The sequence below is a fragment of the Ambystoma mexicanum genome, chromosome 9 (genome assembly GCF_040938575.1).
Source record: "Ambystoma mexicanum isolate Mex_15411 chromosome 9, UKY_AmexF1_1, whole genome shotgun sequence".
NCBI lineage: Eukaryota > Metazoa > Chordata > Amphibia > Caudata > Ambystomatidae > Ambystoma > Ambystoma mexicanum.
In genome coordinates this window covers 984961685-984982190 of record NC_090931.1, presented here as the reverse complement: position 1 = coordinate 984982190, position 20506 = coordinate 984961685, and the positions used below count along the sequence as shown (strand labels likewise).

Sequence of the window (20506 nt, the reverse complement as noted above, 5' to 3'; positions counted from 1 at the left end):
TGTTCTGCAAGCTACAGAGTGTTTTTCAGAAAGTACACTCTTACAAACACCCCACAATGTGCCATTGCACATCTATGTCTTTGGTTGAACGATGTAGGCCTGTTTTCCGGGTGCAAGTTCTCCACAGCAGCCCGGCAAAAGGCCACACCCCAGAGCTGCTCCGCATTGTGTTTGTAGCTTTTCAGAACAGAGTAGCAGGCCACATAGCTTTGAGCTGCAATTGATGTCGGACAACATCTGCTGTGCTACATTACCTTTGCAAGTAATGGCAACCATGTCAGCCTGGCTCACTATGCACAGTTATGGAGAAAAGTATTAACGCACCTTCCTGTGAACCACACCCTCAGTACCGATAGTTCCCACTGTCCCATTCCCACGGGCAGCATTCTGAAAACGGTAGTATGTGGCACGTGTGCTTCCACAAGTACGGCGAGGGCCGCGCCCCAATAAAGCAGAAACATTCCTTCTTCCCTTACCACTAACTTCTTTCCAGCACACCCTCATTGGGTACTGTTAAATAGTCACACACACATCCACCAATTACATTGAAGAGCTCTCCATGTAACACTATCAGTCGTCCTCTGCGTACACACCACACCCAGAAACGTCATTGCGCAATCCCTTAGCCTCCACAGTTCCATTTCCATGTCTGCCATCCTCAAAAGCCCCGGATGTGGCTTTCGTGCTCTGTGCGGGCATGGGGGAATAAATTGCAACCATGGGAGCCAATTTCGTCTTTAGTCGTGGCTCTGAAGAGAGCCTTTTTTTTGGGGTGCTGCTAGAGAAACACCCTTTTTTCGTTTTTTATAGGATTTTGTTGTTTCTTCTCATATTCCTACAATTAACTCTTCAACGCATCCTGTAGATGGGCAAACAAAACAACAAACAATGTATGACAACAAAATGCCATTTGCATGGAAAAACTCAGCATTTCGATAACTAATGATGTCATTGTTGCAGAAGAACATCCCACCAGCGGACAAAAAATTAAACTTGCTTCTTTTGATGAGACACCATCCAACCTCTGGCTGGGAACAACATACATTAGCATTGTCCCATACTCTTCTTGGTGTTATGGATGAGGAAAGCACCTGGGCAAAGGGAAAAAAGCTTCACTGCATTCAGCAACCTCTTCAGTCAATGGAGCAAACGTGAACAAGCCACGTAACTCAAATGCATGCCACCATAGTGCATGACAACAACATGAACAGTAGCAAAACTGGCCACTTGTTTGCAAAGTGCATGCATATCGGCGAAAACTGGAGACATGTACAGGGCACCACAATGCGTCCACTCCTTCCAAACTAAAATTGCCATCAAAGTGTCTTTCCTGGGCATACTTGTGCAGATCACAAAGGCATCACCCAAAAGCAACACAATGAGTTTCTCCATGTCAGCCTGCCTCACTACGCAGAGTAATGAAAAACAGTATTACCGCCCCTTCCGGTAAACCACACCCTCAGTACCTGATTGGATAATCCCCACAGTCCCATTCCATTGGCCAGCATGGTGAGAAGCGCAGAATGTGGCACGTGCGATTCCCAAAGTACTGCGAGGGGCACGCCCCAGTAAAGCAGGAGCAGTCCTTCCCCTTCCAATATTTTTTAGTCCAGCACTACCTCATTGGGTACTGTTAAATAGTCAGACGCATCCACCAATCCCATCTAAGACGTCAGCATCTGACACTGTCAGTTCTGTACATCACTTCATATGTAGCGTTACACATTCAGCCTGCAAGTGTTGTCATTCGAAAGCACGTCCAGTACAAAGTTCAGTAAAAGAATGAAATATTTCTGCATCCACATTCATCCACATGAGAACCCATCACCCCAAAGTAGAGGTATGAATACTTTTTCTGTAGTATGTTTACAACTCTGTTATAAGTGCCTCTGCGCACGGTATCTGCCCCTGAACGTCCATTACGTACTTAAATACACTTTTTTCTCCCATCCCCTACCATCAAGTGGCACTTCAATGATATATACTTTCAGGTTTTCATTTACCCACATCACCCATTGTAATATCGAAACAGGAACTCTTCTTTCCTTCCGACAATGCTACAAAATGCTTTCTGCACTAACCCATCTCCTACATAAATCGTAAAATGATGCTACTAAAACCAGCACTGAATGTATTTTACCAACCTAAATCAAGTTCCCAAAATCTCACTGTCTCCACAGCTGTGGTTCGCACTATTGCAACAGCCTCTTTCTAAATCTGCCTGCTTCCACTCTCTGCCCTCAGCTTAACCTTCATTCAGACTGTTGGCTGTCTCCATGACTACCAGTCTGGCTTCAGAGCGGCCAGAAGCACGGAAACTGCTCTCCTAAATATCCATGAAGATCTGCTCTCCAACCTGGACTCCAACATTCCCTCTGTCCTCATCCTTCTTGATCTCTCTTCTGCCTTCGACACGGTCAACCACACTATCCTACTCAACCGTCTCTGTGATAACCTGGGCATCACTGATCAGGCTCTGGCCTGGCTGACCTCTTTCCTCTGACTGACCCTCCCAGGTCCAACTTGGGTCCTTCCCATCTATCTTCCTCTCTACCTGTGGGGTCCCTCAGGGGTCTAACCTCTCACCCTGGCTCTTCAACCAATACCTGGCAACTCTCGCCCACTGCATTGCCATTTTCTGCTCAAATTTCCAGTGCTATGCTGATGACAACTCATTTTCCAGCTGCCCTCGGCCACCTCCTCTCTTCTCCAACTACCTTCCTGCCATCCAAGATTGGTGTGCTCCCAATGATCTTTGGATGCCAGCAAGACGGAGACCCTCCTCATCGGCACACCATCTCCATCCTTCTCCCTCGCCCTCTGGCCGGCCTCCCTTGGCCCTCCTCCTACCCCTACCTGCGAGGCTAAGAACCTTGGGGTCAATCTTTGTTTCCTTCTCCACCCATATCTCGGAGGTCTCGTTAAAAAGTCAAACTTCCTACTGCACCTCCTCAGAGGTTCTCTGCCTTTCATCTCCTTCCCTCAGAAGCTCCCCATCTCCCAAGCTCAGGTTCTCTCTAGGTTGGACTATTGTAACAGCCTCTTTCTAAATATACCTGCCTCTACTCTGTGCCCGCTGCAACTTATCCAGAACAGGACTGCAAGACTTGTCCTCGGCCTCAAGCCCTGGGATCGTATCTCTCCAGCCCAGAAATCTCTCCATTGGCTCCCAGTGGAGGCAAGGATTACATTCAAAACCCTCTGCATTGACCATAAGGCTTTCTGGGCCCTGAGTCCAAAATACCTTCAGCTATCCCTCCGCAAATACCTCCCCTCTCAAGCTCTTCGCTCCTCCAACTCCCTCCGAGTCAATCGTTTTTTCAAAGAAACGAGCTGGGGGTAGATCTCCATCTTCGGCTGGGGCCTCCCTCTGGAACAGCCTCCCTGCCAATCTAAAACTTGAAGAAAGCCATCTCCAGTACCGGAAGAACCTCAGGACCTTCCTCTTTGCTTCCGCCTTTGCTCACCCTCTGCCCTGCTGATCTGCTCTCTTGGCACTGTGTACCTGGCCACCCTATGTCTCCTTGCACTGGGGACTGTATTTGTACCCTTACAGCCCCTCCCCATTTTTCTTCTTTTTCTGCACTTATCGGACTTACCCAGTATACGTCCTTAAACACAGCACTTGCCGGCTGCACTACCACCGTTTACTGCCCCCATTTTCTATTTATTTTTTATTTATTATTATTTATCTGCTCTCCTCTGCTCCGCACTTTCCACTCTCCCCCTTCCATGCACCTTTTCCCTATGTCACTGGGCCTAGTAAGATCGTTGTTGTGTTCTCCCCTGTTCCCCTCCCTTGCCTAGTCACGCTCTGAAACACTTATGTACGAGCACGATACGAATAAAATATATCCGCCTCCAACTCCCTCAGGGTAAATCGCTTCTCCAAGCAACCAGTTGGTGGTAGATCTCTTTCTTCGGCCGGGGTCTCCCTCTGGAACAGCCCGCCTGAAACTTGAGGAGAACCACCTCCGGTTCTAGAAGCACCTCAAAACCTCTTTGCTTCTGCTTTTTCTCCTCCTCTCCCCTGCTGACTTCCTGGTTGAAACTGATTCTGCAGTGGTTACCTGGCCACCCTCTGATCTCTGGCCCAGGCCACCTCCCCCCACCAGTCACACCCCTGCACTGCCTTTCTAGCAACACCCGCACTTGGGGACTTTCTGTATCCCTAACAGTCCCACCACCACCTGATGGCTTCACTTATCCTTGCACTTGCCACCAGCGGGCCGTATTTTTACGATTGTCATTTATTCTTCTTGCCATGTACTGCACTTTCCCCTCCCCCTTCCCCTTCCCATGCACTTCTGTGATCTGAGTGTCACCTGGCCTGGCCTGTCTGTCTGTCTCCCCTCTGTTCCCCCTCCCTTGCCTCATTGCGCCTTGAAACACTTGTGTATATGCACATTATAAATGCCATATCATATCCAAACATTGCATTCATAACAGGGTGCCTGCCACTTACCTTGTACACTTCACAGAATTTGTTCCCGCAGTAACCCATTTACTACTACATTTTGAAAAGTAGTCGCACAAAAGCAGCACTGAATGTACGTTAGCAACTTCAAACAAATACATACAGTACATGCATACAAACGGGATGCCTGCCCCTTACCTTGCACACTTCAACCATAGCCTTCTACATTTCTCTGTACAAATAGACCTTCTGCCACAGTTTTTGCGTACACGCCACAACAAGAAATCTTATTGAGCAATGCCTTAGCCTCCATAGTCCCATTTCCATGGCTGGCACCCTGAAAAGGCCCAGTTGTGGCACGTGTAATCCTGAAACTACCACAGAATCCACAGAGTTATCGTGCTAGGAACGGAACGGGGGAAGAAATGTGAAATAGGGTAGGGGATTGGGTCATTAGTGGTGCCTCTGAAAAGATTTTATTTTGTGTTTGTTTTTTATGTGCTTGCAAACAACCTTTGTTTTTCTCTTCGTGTGTCTGTTTGCTTCTCCTCAAATTTTTACTGAAATATGGTCAACGCTTCTTGCGCAGTGGAAAAGAAAATAGCATTGACAATGGCATTCAAAGAAATGCCATTTGCATGGAAGCAGTGCATATTTTGCGACTTCATGATCTCTTAGTGGTTGGAGAACATCCCATCAGTGCACATAAATGCACACACACTTCTGTTTATATAACACCTTCCGAGTTCTGGCTGGGGACAAATTACACCGGCATGGTCCCATACGCCTCTTGGTGTAATGCATGAGAAAACGACCTTGGCAGTGGGAAGAATCTGCATCACTGTATTAATCAACTTCTACAGGTGACGGAGCAAATATCCACACGACATTTAACCCAAATGTAGACCTCCATAATACACCACGACAGTAGCGACAGAGGCCACATATCTGCAAAGGGGAACCATTCCGCCGAAACTGCACTCAGACTGCCCCACAAAGCGTTTACTCCTTCCAACCTGAAATTAGCAGCAACGCCTCTTCGCACGGCATACCTCTGCAGATCTGGCACAAAGGTATCACCCACGATCAGCACTGTGCGTCTCTCCATCTCTACCAACCTCATTACACAGAGTATTGGGGGGGGGGCGGAAATAGTACCGCCCCTCCCTGTGAACCACACTCTGAACACCTGATTTGATAATCCCCCACAATGCCATTTCCATGGACACCATGCTCAGAATGGCAGGATGCGGCACGTGCGCTTTTCCAGCGACAGCGAAGGACGTGCCCCAGCAAAGCAGGGACAGTCCTTCTCCCCTTTCCACTGCTCTTTTTCCAGCACCCTCATTGGGTTCTGTGAAATATTCACACAGGCATACAGCAATCACATCCAAGACTTCTGCATCCAACACTATAATTTCTGTACAGCATTAATTATTTACCGTTAAACACTCAAGTGCACGTTGCGTGTGCTTCCAAAGCTCCTCCAGTACAAAGTTCTGCAAAAGAATCCACGATTTCAGCATCCAAAATGGCACACATCACGACTTTGGCCATGAAGAGTTTGGTGCTTGCCCACACCCAGCACAACATAATGGAGCCATGCATGCCAACATGTGGCCAAATACCACAATCCCCAAACGTAACATAGCCAGCGGCACTTCTACCCAAACCCCGCACCATAACAAAGCGGTGCATGCAAAAATGTAAAAGTTACTAGAATCCACCAACATACCACAGCCTCTGGGACGCCTGTCCACTTCAATTCACAAAGTATTGTGTCACTGCCAACCAAACCACAACATCTTCACAACATTGGGCCTACTCTCAGCAATCTGCAAAAAGCAGATTATCCAAGCACATAGAAGATCCACTTCAAGCTCACCCTCTTCTATACTGACAGCATTCCAACACTGCACCCAGTGGGCACACTGCAGGACTGGTCACTGCACCATCTCCAGCCATACACTGAAACCTGTAGGATGTTTCAACAATGAACACACCCATGGAACCAACAATATATGCATGTCAGCTCACTTTTGGTGCTCCATCAAGTCTAAAATGTGCTCCACAGCCATTCTGTAAAGGTGGCCACCCTCAGAGATGCAGAGTGAAAACTGCATTGCTGCGGTGGGTGTGGTAAAGGACTTTGCTCTTGGGTGCATGGCCTACGGCCTTTGGCCATGCACCCAATAGTCTAGGCCTTGGCCACACCAACCGCAACGTTATGTAGCCATGCATGGCAACATAAGTACCACAATCCACACATACTACAGCCACCAGCACTCCTACCCTACCCAACCTCTGCACTGTAATACAGCTATGCACGGAAACATGCAACAGTTAGCAGAATCTACAAACATAAAACAGATTCTGGCACCCTTTCCCACTTTCATTCACATACTATGGTGTTACTGCCAACTGGACCAAAATGAATTGTTCACAACAGTGACCCAGCTCCCAGCATTCTTTTCAGTGCAGAAAACCAATTCTTCATAGTGCAGTTCCGTAGTCAACACTCGCGCAATGGACACTACCCAAGCCTATGAAATATGCAGTTCCCCCATATCCACTTGTATGCACACACTATGTGAACATTGCAGCCAGTTGGCACTGCAGTATCCAAGCACATAAAAGATCCACTTCAACCCTACCCTCTTCTATAGTGACAGTATTCCAAGACTGCACCCAGTGCACACAGTGCAAGATTGTTCACTCAATTAGTTGCAGCCATGGAGTAAGCACTGTAGGATGTGCTAACAATCACCACACCCATGGAACCAACAATGTATGCAATGAAGAACCACACAGACGGCAACAATGTCAAACCTACTTGCAACCATGGCACATAGTTGTCGGTGCAAGGCCTCCACCCATGCATCGAATGGACTACGGGCTTACCACGTGCAACACACTGTAGTACACGCTATGTTACAATGTTCATTTCATGTGCCTTGCATATTTTCTTCTGCAATTAAGCTGCCACCAGTCACCACGGTAAGAGGTCGCCGCACAAGCTATCGTACCGTAATGAAGGCTGCCTGCATTCACCACACATGGTAGTCGCCTGTGGAGGGTCCCGTGAATTGGCCAAGTATGCACGGATACTGCAGGCACACCACCCTCTTCCACTTAATGCCATTTCTCAGATGATGCACCTCACTCCCCCACCCTTTCCATGCCTTCTTTTCACCACCACATGGCGTAAAGTATGTTTGCCAGCCCCTTTCGGTGCTGCACTGTCCTCATATACACCATGGCAGCGTTTACCCAAGATTTTGACGAACAGCACGCTTCCCTCCAGCCTACCACGTCCAATTTTCGCTGACATCACGGCATACAGCAAGTCAATGAGACTTTTGTTCGCAGAGCGAACAGGGAAATGGGTCCGCAGAGGCAGATATCACTAATTTTTTGAGACGTACATTTCAGTTTTTTGCAACAAAAGTACTGCTCCGATTTCCACCAAACACACAAAAGCACGCTTTCGGAACCAAGCCCCCGCTCCTGACGAAAATTTGGTTAAAATCCGGCCAGCCGTTTGGGCTGTAGCCATGCACAACGTTTTTGCCCATTCAATCTATGGAAAAAAAATATTTTTGGGACCCCCTATAACTTTGCCCCCCCCCTGCACGAAACCTCACCTAACTTGCCAAAAAAATTCAGAGTGGCCCATATACTTTTTTTGCAAACTTTTGTGGGGATTCCTCCTTTGGGGCGTTTGACTCTGCGCTGTTATTTTAACTAGTTTAGAGTAAAAATGAATAAAATAGTGCATCGGTGCACCAAGACACCAAAATTATTGTATTTTTTATATTCTGAACGGAAGCTAGGAGGGGAGGTATGTTCGTCTCCAATTATCCCGCGAACATTGTAAACATTCACTATCTTGTACTTGAGGGGTTATTTAACCTTTGGTGCATTAGGACATAGCCATTCCAATATGGTGGCGACATTTTTCAATTTAACAGTTAATTCATTGGCGACATTTTTCAATTTAACAGTTAATTAATTAGTGAACATATGATCACAGTGCACAGGACTTGGGGGGTGGGGGGGAGCGTGCCGCTCAGGCCAGCTTCTTTTAACTCTATGGTGTAATTCACAAAAATGGATACAATCAGCTTGAGGAAGCTCGTGAGAACGAGTGGAAAACGTGGTGTTTTCCACCCGGATGGGTGAGTGTTTATTGACTTGGCTGTCAAAGGTAGTAAGGCCTTGTGTGTGTGCGTGCTTGGGTCCCTCTTTACATACATCCTGAAAGGTTATATTCCAAAAAGGTCAATGCTGTGTGCAGCAAGAAAATGGAGGAGCCCTCTTCACAGTATGTGGTATTGTAGAAACAGCAGAGATCCGAGTCCACCAAAATTTAAAATTACTTTGACTCGTGCAACGTTCACATTAAAATGCCATGATTAATCTGATCCCAAGGCGAAAAGGTGCACACACACACACAGCTATCCCCTGAAGATCAGTACCAGCCTATTTCTGACTCCCCATAGATAAATCAATTGCAGTACAGTGTACTGCTAATCAAAGGAGACCAACACTTCAAAATTCATATGCAAAAAGGCTTTTAAGAGACTTTTTAGAGGACATTTAGTGTCAAAAACGCTGTAACACGGTTTATTAGCTTACTCCAGTCTGTGCAAAGACAGATTCAACCGTCCCTAGCTACGCCCACGTTATCCAAGGCAGTTAACCAGCACATTGAAAAGACTTCCAAGCCCGCTCCAACTGATCAATTCTACTTTAAGGGTCAGTTTGAAAAACAATGTCAAAAAGGTAAACAAGTTGCCAGCTGCATCCTAAAGACTATTTTAGATGCAGCAGATAATGCTGGATGCATTAGAGCAGAAGGCACACTTATAACGTGACATGCATGGCTGCGTCAGTAGGGTTTCAAATTAGAAACCTAAGCCACCCTATTAAATATGCCAATCGAACCCAATGTTCTGTTTGGTAAGGCGGTCAATGATGCACTACAGAGTGTGAAAGAAGACCAAGAGATGTTAAAATCATTGGGCCAAATTGCCAAAAGACTGTTTGTACAACGGCGAGTGTTCACTACCCGTCGCTCCTTTCATGGACAAGGTAACCCATGCTCAACGGAATACACTTTTCAAAGCGGATATAAAAAGAACAAGAAACTGAGGTAGAGCCCCGACCACCAGAGGCTCCACTGCCTCCAAACAAGGACGTCCCGATACAGGTTCCCTCCCATGCAACTCCAGTCGGAGGTCACATTTGACAGTTCATCCACGCATGGGAGGGGATCAAATCCGATCCGATCAGTGGTTGTTATCCACAATGGCTGGGGAATACTCCATCCAACCCCCCCCCTATGCCAAACACCATCCTCCAAAACACCACAAGATGTTGCCACGAGACAAGATTCTTCTAGAAGAAATCGAATCCCTGCTTCAAAAAATGCACAAACTTGTCCCTACACACCAAGTAAACAAGGGTATCTATTCAGTATACTTTCTTCTGCCAAAGACTTGCCTATGCGCCCTGTACTAGACCTGCGTCCAGCAAACACATGTCACGCCGCAAACATTCTGCATGACAACACTACAAGAGGTGATCCCACTGTTAAAACAAGGGGATTTCTTGACAACATTGAACATGAAAGGTGCATACTTACAAATTTCAATGTTGCCAGCGCACATGAAATACCTGTGCTTCAAAATATCAAACAAATACTACTAAGTCAAAGTCCTCCCCTTTGGCATTTCATCAGCGCCAAGGGTGTTCATGAAGGTACTAGCAGCGCCATGTGCAGAGGATCAATCCCAGTGTACCCTTATCTTGAAGGCTGGCTCATAACAGGGCAAACTCGCGCAAATTTGCAAAAACACCCACAATCCTTTGTTCGAAGTGGGGGTCTCCATCAATGAAAATAAAATTTAAAAAAAAAAACTACTATAAAAATCAGGCCTCGTCCTCAGTCAAGTAAAACTATTCCTGGCAGCAATTACTCCGGAAGACCTGGTTTTTCCCTCAAACAAGAGCACAAAAATGCCATTTCAAGTACCTCACTACATAGCCGGTCCAGATAACCGTGCGCAAGGCAATGCACCTGCTTGGGATGATGGCTTCATGCATTCATCTTGTTCCACACGTGCAGCTGTGCATGCGCCTGATGAAAGAGTGGCTAGCGAAACAATGGTCTCAGGCAAGTGGTCAGTGGGACAATCTATTGGTTGTTTCACCAACCTTAGTACAAGCTCTACGTTGGTTGAAAAGAGACATGGTAAAAAGGGAAACCTTTTCGCAGGCCACTCACAAGACACCTCACTCTTGGGATGGGGAGCTCATTATCTTCATCATACTGCACATGGCGAACAGCAAAAAAACACAGAAACCTACTAGAATTGCTAGCAGTCTTGAAAGCCCTGCAAGCATTTCAACAACACTTAGCAGGGCAAACAGTTTGAGTCCGTGCAGACAGTACCACTGCCATGTTCCACCTGAACAAGCACTCCAAGTCTGTCCAGGTTAGCCCAAAAAATATGGAAGTGGTCTCTCAAAATAGTGTCACAACATTTTCCAGGGGAACACAATTCACTGGCAGACACACTAAGCAGAAATCTAGAGCTAACTGCATAACACAAGTGGAAAATTCACACAAATATTTTAAACAATATCTTCATCCTATGGCGACATCCACTTCTAGACTTGTTTGCAACAAAGCAAAATGCACAATGCCCAGACTTTGCATCCAGGTTTCCCCAACCAGGATCCAAGGGTAACACCCTGTGGATGAGTTGGTCAGGGAACGTTGCTTATGCTTTTCCATCGACACCACTCCTCAACAAAATAGTGCACAAGATGCACCAAGAACAAGTCACAATAATCAGGTAGCTCCAATGTGGGCTCGACAACCATGGTTTCCACACCTACTCAAACTAGCAACGTGCAAACCAATCAAGCTTCCATATCCATCCAACATGCTGTCCCAACACAAGGGGTCAACATTCCATCAATACCCTCAGACTCTGAACTTGGCTCCAAAAGTCAGAGTTTGGACATTTAAATCATCCACAAAAGGTGGATGGACACCCTTAAAGAGGCACAAAAGCCCAACACAAGACACTGTTATTTTAACATGAGGAAACTATTTGTCATTTGGTGCAGGTCATGCAACATAAATCCAATTGACTGTTCTCCATTGCACATACTTCACTATATGCTTTACCTAGTAGACTCAGGTTTAGGGCCTCATTACACGGACGGCGGTGGACCAAGGTGCTATTAGCACCTTGGTCCATGCCGGTAAAATACCAGCACCGCCTTGGTGGAAAGGGGAATTACCGCCCTATTCCAAGGTTGGTGGGGCGGTAATTCCCCCTTCCCCCATTGCCCTTCCCCATTCCCATTTTTGCCCCATAGGGCATAATGGGAATGGGGAAGGTGCTAATTACGGCACCGCAAATTGCGGTACCGTAATTAGCTCCCTGGTCCCCTTTGCGGGTTGGTTTTTAACGCCTGCAAAAAGCAGGCGTTAAATTCTCCAACCCGCAAAGGGACCTCGTAGTAAGGCGGTAAGGGTTTGCCGGTACCGGTAAAATACCGGTACCGGTAAACCCTTACCGCCTACCGTGTAATGAGGCCCTTAGTCTTTAATTCCATGAAAGTATACTTGGCAGCTTTGTCTGCTTACACCACATCTCAAAAACAAAATATCATGGTGGAAGGTACCAGTTGTCAAAGCATTCATGTAACAAGTAAAAAGACTATATCCTTCAATTTCTAATCCACCACCCGGTTGGGACCTCAATGTTGTACTCTCAAAACTCATTGGTCCATCCTTTGAACCCATGCACAAAGCCAGTCTAAAGCATTTAACTTACAAGACTGCTTTCTAGTGGCCAGCACTTCTATAAGACGAGTCAGTAAACTGCAAGCACTTTCAGTCCAAGACCCATTCATTATCATTCACAAAGACAACGTGGCTCTTATAATGCATCCCAGATTTTTACCAAAATACATAGCAAAGTTCCATGTAAATCTATTGAACATCCTACTTTTTTCAAACAACTTACAAATTCAGCAGAAAGAAGCCTCCATACCCAGGATGTAAGTAGGGTGGCCTTGTACTACATAAACAAAATGAAGCCACTAAGAAAAACAGATCAACTCTTTATGGCAATTGGCAGAGAAGGAAATCATGTTTCTAAAAACGAGATTGAGATGGACAGTCAAATGCATCCAGCTTTGGTAATCACTGTTAAAGAATACTTTACCTTTTACAACAAGAGTCCACTCTATTTAGCAAGTATTGCAAATGTTCCTTTAGATGCAATTTGTAAAGCTGCTACTTGGGAGTTTAATTCATACCTTTACTCAGCATTACTGCCTAGACAGACACTCTAAAGCAGAGTCACAGGTGGGACAAGCAGTATTAAAACATCTATTTGCTGCTGTACCTTCACACAACCCACCTCCTTCTCCAGGTATGGTTCGCTAATCTATGCAGAGGTATCCGGTCATTTTTTCGAAATGCAATTATGTCGAAAACATTTCACGGAAAAAAATATTTCCAATGTATTTTTTATTTATTTAATGTTTTAATTTTTTTGGGGGGGGTTTGAAAGTAAAACAAGTGTTTTTTTTTAAAAAAGCAGGCGGGTTGGGGGAACCCCCGTTTAAAAAAAAGAACACATTTGAAATTTTTTTCTCTGCACATTTTTTTTTCGACATAATGGCACTCGAAAAAATGTCATTCGAAAAGGTCACTATAAACCCTATGCAGAGCATGTGATCTAAGCAGATCCACAAGCCTCAGAGGGCATACATTACTCATCGTAATCATATTTCTGATGCTTGTATCTGCGTAGATTCAAATGCACCCACCCATCCCTCCCCTCCTGGAGTTGAAAGTGCATAGATGTTTTTATCTTTACCATTCTACTTCATTTTTCTTGAACTAACGCATACACTTCATGCACCCTCATGTCAGAAACAAAATAATCTGAGGGACCTCAACGCGTAGATGTCACACTAGGGATATTATTACAAACAAGCCCAGTCAACATCCCTTTTCCAAAGAAAGTCATGCAATACTCTGCGACTACCACTAGATGTTGGCCTATGCAGAGCATGTGATCTACGCAGATCCATAACCCCTAGAAAAATACATATATTGCAAGAAAGAGGGCAAAGGACAACAAATAAAGAAAAGGAGAAAATGAAAGGGACAGGGCTAGGTTATAGGGAGTGGAAAGAGTGCAAGAATAGTAGAGAGTGCCATGAGGACAGAGGAGGCTAGGGAGAGTGGGAAAGAATGAAGTAAGAAATAAGGAACTAAGAAGCAGTGGTTGTGGAGTGTGAATGTTTTAGATGGCTTAACTGAAGAACGGAAAATATGACATACCTTTAATCCTAACCTGTTGATTTCATTTAAAGGTTGGCAGGCTACTTTCTCCAGTCCTTTGGAGTCAATTTTCATCAAATAGAGCAACCACTTGCCGTTTGAGATTTCCTTTGGCCACTGAATATCCAGCGAAGTTGTGCCAAGTGTTTTAAGTGGTCTGCCAAGGTTGATTATCTAGGTCAGACAAAATAAAGTTGATTTTATAAACCTTGATAGTGCAATATAAAACAGGAAAGGCCAATTATTACAATATTTGAAAAATATGATCCACCAAAGGCTCTTGCATGGTACAAAGTTAAGGGAAACTAGAGTGAGAAAAACAAATTGTATATACAGCTTTGCATTTCTAGATCATTATCAGGGTGGTCTGGGAACCAAAAGAGGCACTGGAAATAATGTTCTAAATGGCCCCATATTACACATTTCCAGCAAGCCCAACTCTTTTCCTATGAGATAATTTGGAAATAAAATGGGTTACCATGCAAAAGAGGCCTAAGGAGCACTGGTCTACTGGCAAATCTGTAAATCTCTTGAGTTCCCTATAGGCCAGTCAACCACAGATTATCCTACATGCATACAACTCTGCCCCACCCACCTAGAACCAAAGAGCTCTCCCACTCATCAAAATACCACCTCTGGTACACCTGCCACATCGAACAGGGTTGTTTAAAGAAATTAGCATACACCTTAAATGGGGCAAGTAGTGGGAGGTGGCAGTGTAACCAGGAAACCACGCCTTCTGTACATTGCACAATGTTGAAGGTCCCATTAATGGACCCATTCGTCATTAAGCGAATATGGCCACTTACTCAGTTTAGAAGGTATCGGGCTGTTGAAGATCTACATTATAAATTCATTTTGAAATCTACAGACAAAGAATGCCAGAATTGAAACTGGACCTCGAAAAGAAATTGTATTTTTCTGGGACTGTTTCCATATATAGAAGGCTAGAGGAGAGGTTGATACAGGATAACCAAAGCCTAAAAGGATTTTTTTAAAACACAAGTACCAACTTAATATTCAAATCCCATTCTGGATGCAAATCCACAATTGTAAAGAACACATACAGTCCATTAAGAACCTTCCCCCCCCCCTATTGATTAGGAAAAATAAATACTCAACGTTGTTTGTAAGCCACAACAGATGTGGGTTACCGGCAAAGCCGCAATGAGCCCGATAGACTCTCAGTGCTGATGGTCTTAGGGACTAGTCAGTTCCCCATACGAATGAGCAAAGAGGCAAGGGAAGTAAAGCAGAAGGCATTTCTTGCCTCCAAAAGAGTCAGGCCAGGGTTCAGAACAAAACAAACAGAAAGGGTGTCTCAAAGCCTCAAGGACTCCAAATGGGAAATCAAGGCCAACAGTATCTACTCCAGTCTGCTCGCCCTGTGGTTATCATTCACCACTTTTGACAAACAGCAAGCAGCCCTTGCTTGAGAATGGTTGGCAGGTGCTTCTAATAGGTCATAGACAAGGCCCAGCTTTACTATGAAGGCAATATTTTTGTCTATCGTCTCCCAACACGTGCAACATATTAACAGGTAGTGAACATTTGGAACTTGGCTCGCGGCATAGACACAAGACCTGTTTCTGGGAAATGTGGTGCAAAGAAACTCGCACACTTTTTTTGTCAATGGCTGTTGCTGCATATGATGTTATGACCACGAATAGGTTGTGTCACCCTTTTTTCTAGAACATGGCACTACCAGGAAACAAATCCTCCTAGAGATTGCACTTTTTTTGCTTAGGGCATTTTCAGTGCAAGTACTAGAGTCCTTACCCTTTGCTCTTTACAATAATCGTCTGATTCTAGATTTTCGAACTGCAGCTTCCCAGGCTGTTAAATGTGTTTCTCCAAAAATCAAACAACTAATCCGGAAATCTCACCCTGAAGTTATCAGAATCGTGAACCATCACCTATGAAATGAAGGCATACAAGTTGACAGTATTCAGGAACGAGAAAGATCCGACAGCCTTTCACTGTCTCCCAGTCAAGGAGTTTCCAGCTGAAACATCTAGCCAGAGCTCACAGCTAATCTTGGTCTACAAACTACCCCCCCTCACCCCAATAGCTCATTCTTGAATAACGCCCCCACCCTTCCAATCCATCACGGTCAATTGTAACATTTGAGAAGCAACATCAAACCAAAGCAGGTAAAAAAAACAAAAAACATTGATCTAAACAAGGCATGCGCTAGGAGACACAACTTAATCTCACATGCAAGCGTGTGACACAGGTATTTAGAAACTGACAGAAGGCAGCTGCTGTACACAGACTGATGCACCAGCATCTATGTTCATTTTTCTTAAACTTTCATATCACTACTACAGAGAATACTTTGAGGCGAGTTCTGAGGTAACTTTCATTAAGCAACCCGATAAAGCAAGAATGAGTTTCGATATCATTGGTGACTGTAAATACAGGGAGTAGACTATAGGTTTGGAAACCAAAGAAGAAAGACTTGAGACGTCAAAGAAAGATTGCAAGTAATGTCAGTGCTACAAAAGGCCAATTCTAGGAAGCTGCCCTTGGCTACAATAGCAGGGCCATGCTTCCAAACGGGGTCAGTTTAAACTTTTTGGACCAAAGTGAGAGGGGAGGGGGATGGGGATGGAGGAGATTTAGAGGTTGCCCAAGGAGGCAAGAATCCTTCACGCACCCTGGATCACAAAGGAAGGAAATGAGAGATATTCAGGGGTGGGACCATCTGTGGGAGCAGGAACCCTGTCTTTAGAATGTCCTAGGTGTATGCTAGCTGTGGCAAGACGTTTGTCTGGCCAGATTCAGCCACATAAGTCTACCCTGCAATGTCAGCTGAACTCAATTGCTATAAATGTCCCCAAGCAATGCACAGAACAAAGTTTAAGACCCCCCCAAACATTTTGATAGATTCAATCACACCCGCCCCTTAGAGAAGCATTTCCCTACAGCTTATACATTCAGAAACCCATAGTTTGTGGATAGTCGAAAAACCCCTAAGAAAAAGTACAATCATTTAGGCGGCAAGGGCCAAATTTGAAGAAAGTCAATGAAATATAGAACATCAACTGTAACTGGCTTTGGCGAAAAAAAACATTTTTTTGAGTAACCCATGAAAAGGGACTAGGTTTCATAGCAGATTCCGGCAAAAGGCGGGCTAGGTCTGTGCTTCAAAGGGGCATTGGAATGTTCATGATGTACCTCTAGCAGTGACTCGAGCCCTACAGCGGCGTACCAGCACATTTTACGCCTAACAAAACCAGGAAAAACTACATAGGAGCGTGCCCTTCTGCTCCCACCCACTCACCTCCAAGGATAGGTCGGAATCGGCGGTACTGGTAGGGCAGCGCTGCAGGAAGAGGCGGGCCCTGGTATCATCACTGCCTGACCTGAATGCAACTTTGAGGTTCATGTGCATCTTTTATTATGCATGAATTACTCTGCATAATTAAGCATGGGTTACAAAAATATATGTTTGTTTATATTTATATTTCCTTATATGAGATTTACTTAACTCCCTAAAAAAAAAAATAATGCAATTTAATCTCAATTTTAAAAAAAGGGAGTTAAAATACTCCCACTTCAAGATCTTAGCTGGAGCCAGGGGTGACAGTGCAAGCAATCTTTGCAATAGACGAAAGAATATGTATACAGAGGGGATGGGTTCATCAAAAACAACTCACCCTGAACTCAAACACGATCAAGCTTCCAACATCCTCCTCAATCTTCATGGCACTCTCGCCAACGACTGTGCCTCCAAAGTAAACCTGGGAGGGCTTAGCAGTTCTATTAATGACAAAATAAAAACCAAGCGCAGGTCACATGATAAGAGTTTCACGAATTACACAACAAATGATCATTTATTCACACTTTCGTCTCCAAGATGCTTTTTTGACAGAACATATATAAAAAAAGAATGCACGAAATACGCAAAAAACACACACAAAAAAAAAAACATCGAAATACAAATGGTGTAATAACGCTAAACCTAGAATATGAATAAAACACCCACAATTAGGCATATAAGGCTGAGAACATGCACATGGTAAGCATTAAGGGGTTTGCAAAAGGTAACAGCAAAAAAATAAATTGCTTACCCAGAGACTGACAAAAGAAGCTCAACAACCACTCGTGCTCTTGCAACTGTTTGAATCAAATTTGCTTGGCTGCTTGTTCTGTTGATAAAATATTTAAAATGTATATTTTGTTTATCAGTAAAGGGGATGTATAACTGATGGATGTTATTGTACCCCACAGAATGCTTACGTTTTCAGGTCCAGAGGAATGGAAAGGTCGGTTGTGTCAACGGAGATCTCATTTGTACTTAAGATTAGATAGAAGGAGACCTGCGGAGAAAGCGTAAAGATCCATTAAAAATATAAAACTAGAAAACTGACTAGGAGCCGCAACGTGAAAGGTGACCACTTACACTGGAGCCTTTCTTGAATGGGTTTCCTAGTTCACAGTCTACTACTGAACCATTCGGGAAGGCAGTACAACTCAACTGCTTGTCCTGTTGGGATACAAAAAATGTAACATTAAACAGCACTGTAATGGCACACCCATTTTTGCAGTGTAAAGCTGTGAACAGATTAACATCCTTTGCACAGCTTCCTGGACCCAAACATCGGCTGGCATGAGATGTGAAAATGACTTTATAAAATCTATATCAAGCGGCAAAATCTTTGTTTTAGCTTACTAATGTAATGCTTGCCCTCTGATAGTTGGAACCCAACGCGGGATCCTTGTGTTGCTTACCCTTCTTTTCCCCAAAGAAGGCATTTCCACAAGCATTACTGTCTCAAGACCTACACAAACACTTAATAGAGAAACTAGCATTGGAGACCCTAGATATGGGGGCCATGCAGGTTAATAGGTGCAGAATTCCAAATGTGTGAAGGGTCTCTAGACGGGAACATCTGGGCACAAGCCCCACAATACCTGGCGGTCTACGGAATCTATACCGTGTCTGTGCTACTTACGGGACCATCTTTCAGCGCTCTGTAATTGGAATACAAGGAAGTATCCGGGAATGATGCCACCAGACTGGCCTCATGAGCATCGTCACCATCGTTGGTAACGGTTATTTCTAGAGCAACAAGCTTCTGGTCTTTAAGGACAAGCACAGGAACTCCATTTTCACTATTTTAAGAAAACATGTCATTAGTAGAGGGCTATGAAACTATACATCTGCATGCAGTATGCTATTTCATTGCAAAGATATTAGTACAGCAGTTCACATTAAATGCATTCTAGCCATAAACCTGCCCATTAAAGAGGTTATCTTTGAACTGTACATATGAAAGCTGAATAAGCACACAGGCCAGGTGTGTATGGTCATCTGGACCTGGCGGGAGCTGGACCTGGCAGCAAACAGAACCAATAAGGTAACAGATCAAGTGGGAGCAGAAGAATGGAGAGGAATGAGAAAGAAAGGCACCGGAGGAACGGCGCATTGACAATGTTCCACCCACTTTGCCTCATGATGTGCAGGTGGAACTTGGATTATGGCCCAATGACAGTCTATGTGAACAAAATCTCATTTTCATACCCCAGTGTATAGCACTGTACACCTTGTGTCTAAATGCGATCCAATTCAGACCCAAAGGGTGGACACGCAGTAGGCAGCAAGCGAGTGTTTATAGTTGCCACTGTAAAGAGATGCCCCAGTAAAGGAAACCTGCAGATTCCTGCCATTCTTGCCCATCACAAGGAAAACATACAGGCTTCACCTCATGGTTTAGTGTGATGAGCAGGATTTCAGGAGGTTTTTGTCATTTGCTGTCCTGTGACGATCACTCTGTTCAGCATTGCTAGGGAAGGCTTGCAGTGACCAATAAAAACACCAACTTCGTTTCCTCTGGATGTCTACTTTTCAGAAATGTAGTGCGTTTTCTGTGTAGGCGGGGCTTCTCAGGCGAGAAATGGTGAGAATGTCACTTACGGAACAGAGTTAGGATTCATGTGACAAACACTGATTGCTCTAGTACTCCATTCCCCTCATTACAAACCGAATCACTGCACTTTTTTTTTGCTCCTAGTGGAGCTATTGCAACCTCACTGGGAGGAATTTATGATAGGAAGTAGGACGACAAAAAAATACCATCAAGTGTGAGAATGAAAAACCCCAGTGAAAGCCTTCAGAAAAATGTAGCTTTTCTATGATACAATATGTGCACCGGGGCGGGGGGGGGGGGGGATTGTGTTTGTTTTTTTTTTAATTTGTTTGCATGCTGTGATGAATCCTGGGGAGTCCTCAAAGAATCCCCATCTCCTCCCAGGTGGCCAGCGGAAGGCAGCCACTACCTGATCCGGAACCTGGGAGGTGGTAGCAGCCGGATGGATCTCCTGGAGGAGAAGGCTCCCAAGGGAATGGGAGGGCTCCGCTAGGAAAGGCGCTGTACTCTTCTTCAGAGAGTGAGATAACCATGATGCCAGAATGTGTAACAGCTCGGTGACAGTAAGGTGACCCTCCCCAAAGGTATCCAACATGTTAATAAGGAAAACCCTTATTGTCTGAATAAGACTAGAGCTTGTAAGGATCAGATCATCAATACCATTACTTCTGAGAGATGCAATTTCTCATTTGGGTTGAGTTGTGAAAGTAAGAACCAACCATTAATATCTTTAAAACCTTTATCTAGAAATGTGTCTTATAAACAGTGAGTTTAGTAAAGTTAAAACCTAAATAGGTGAAAAGAATAAAAGTTTTGGGGACTTCACGTCCCATC

The 20506-nt window shown here is 44.6% G+C and overlaps 1 protein-coding gene across 3 annotated transcripts in view; it reads right to left on the bottom strand.

Annotated features, from left to right (window-relative positions):
* ITGA6 (integrin subunit alpha 6) overlaps positions 1 to 20506 on the bottom strand; it is a 328225-nt gene that overhangs the window by 68061 nt on the left and 239658 nt on the right. For all 3 annotated transcript variants that reach the window (XM_069616222.1, XM_069616220.1, XM_069616221.1), the window contains 6 exons: positions 18758 to 18917; positions 18205 to 18288; positions 18042 to 18121; positions 17873 to 17950; positions 17459 to 17561; positions 13797 to 13970 (listed from right to left, as the gene is read on the bottom strand). In XM_069616222.1, coding sequence (XP_069472323.1) covers positions 13797 to 13970; positions 17459 to 17561; positions 17873 to 17950; positions 18042 to 18121; positions 18205 to 18288; positions 18758 to 18917 — 679 coding nt within the window. The remainder of the gene's footprint in view (positions 1 to 13796; positions 13971 to 17458; positions 17562 to 17872; positions 17951 to 18041; positions 18122 to 18204; positions 18289 to 18757; positions 18918 to 20506) is intronic.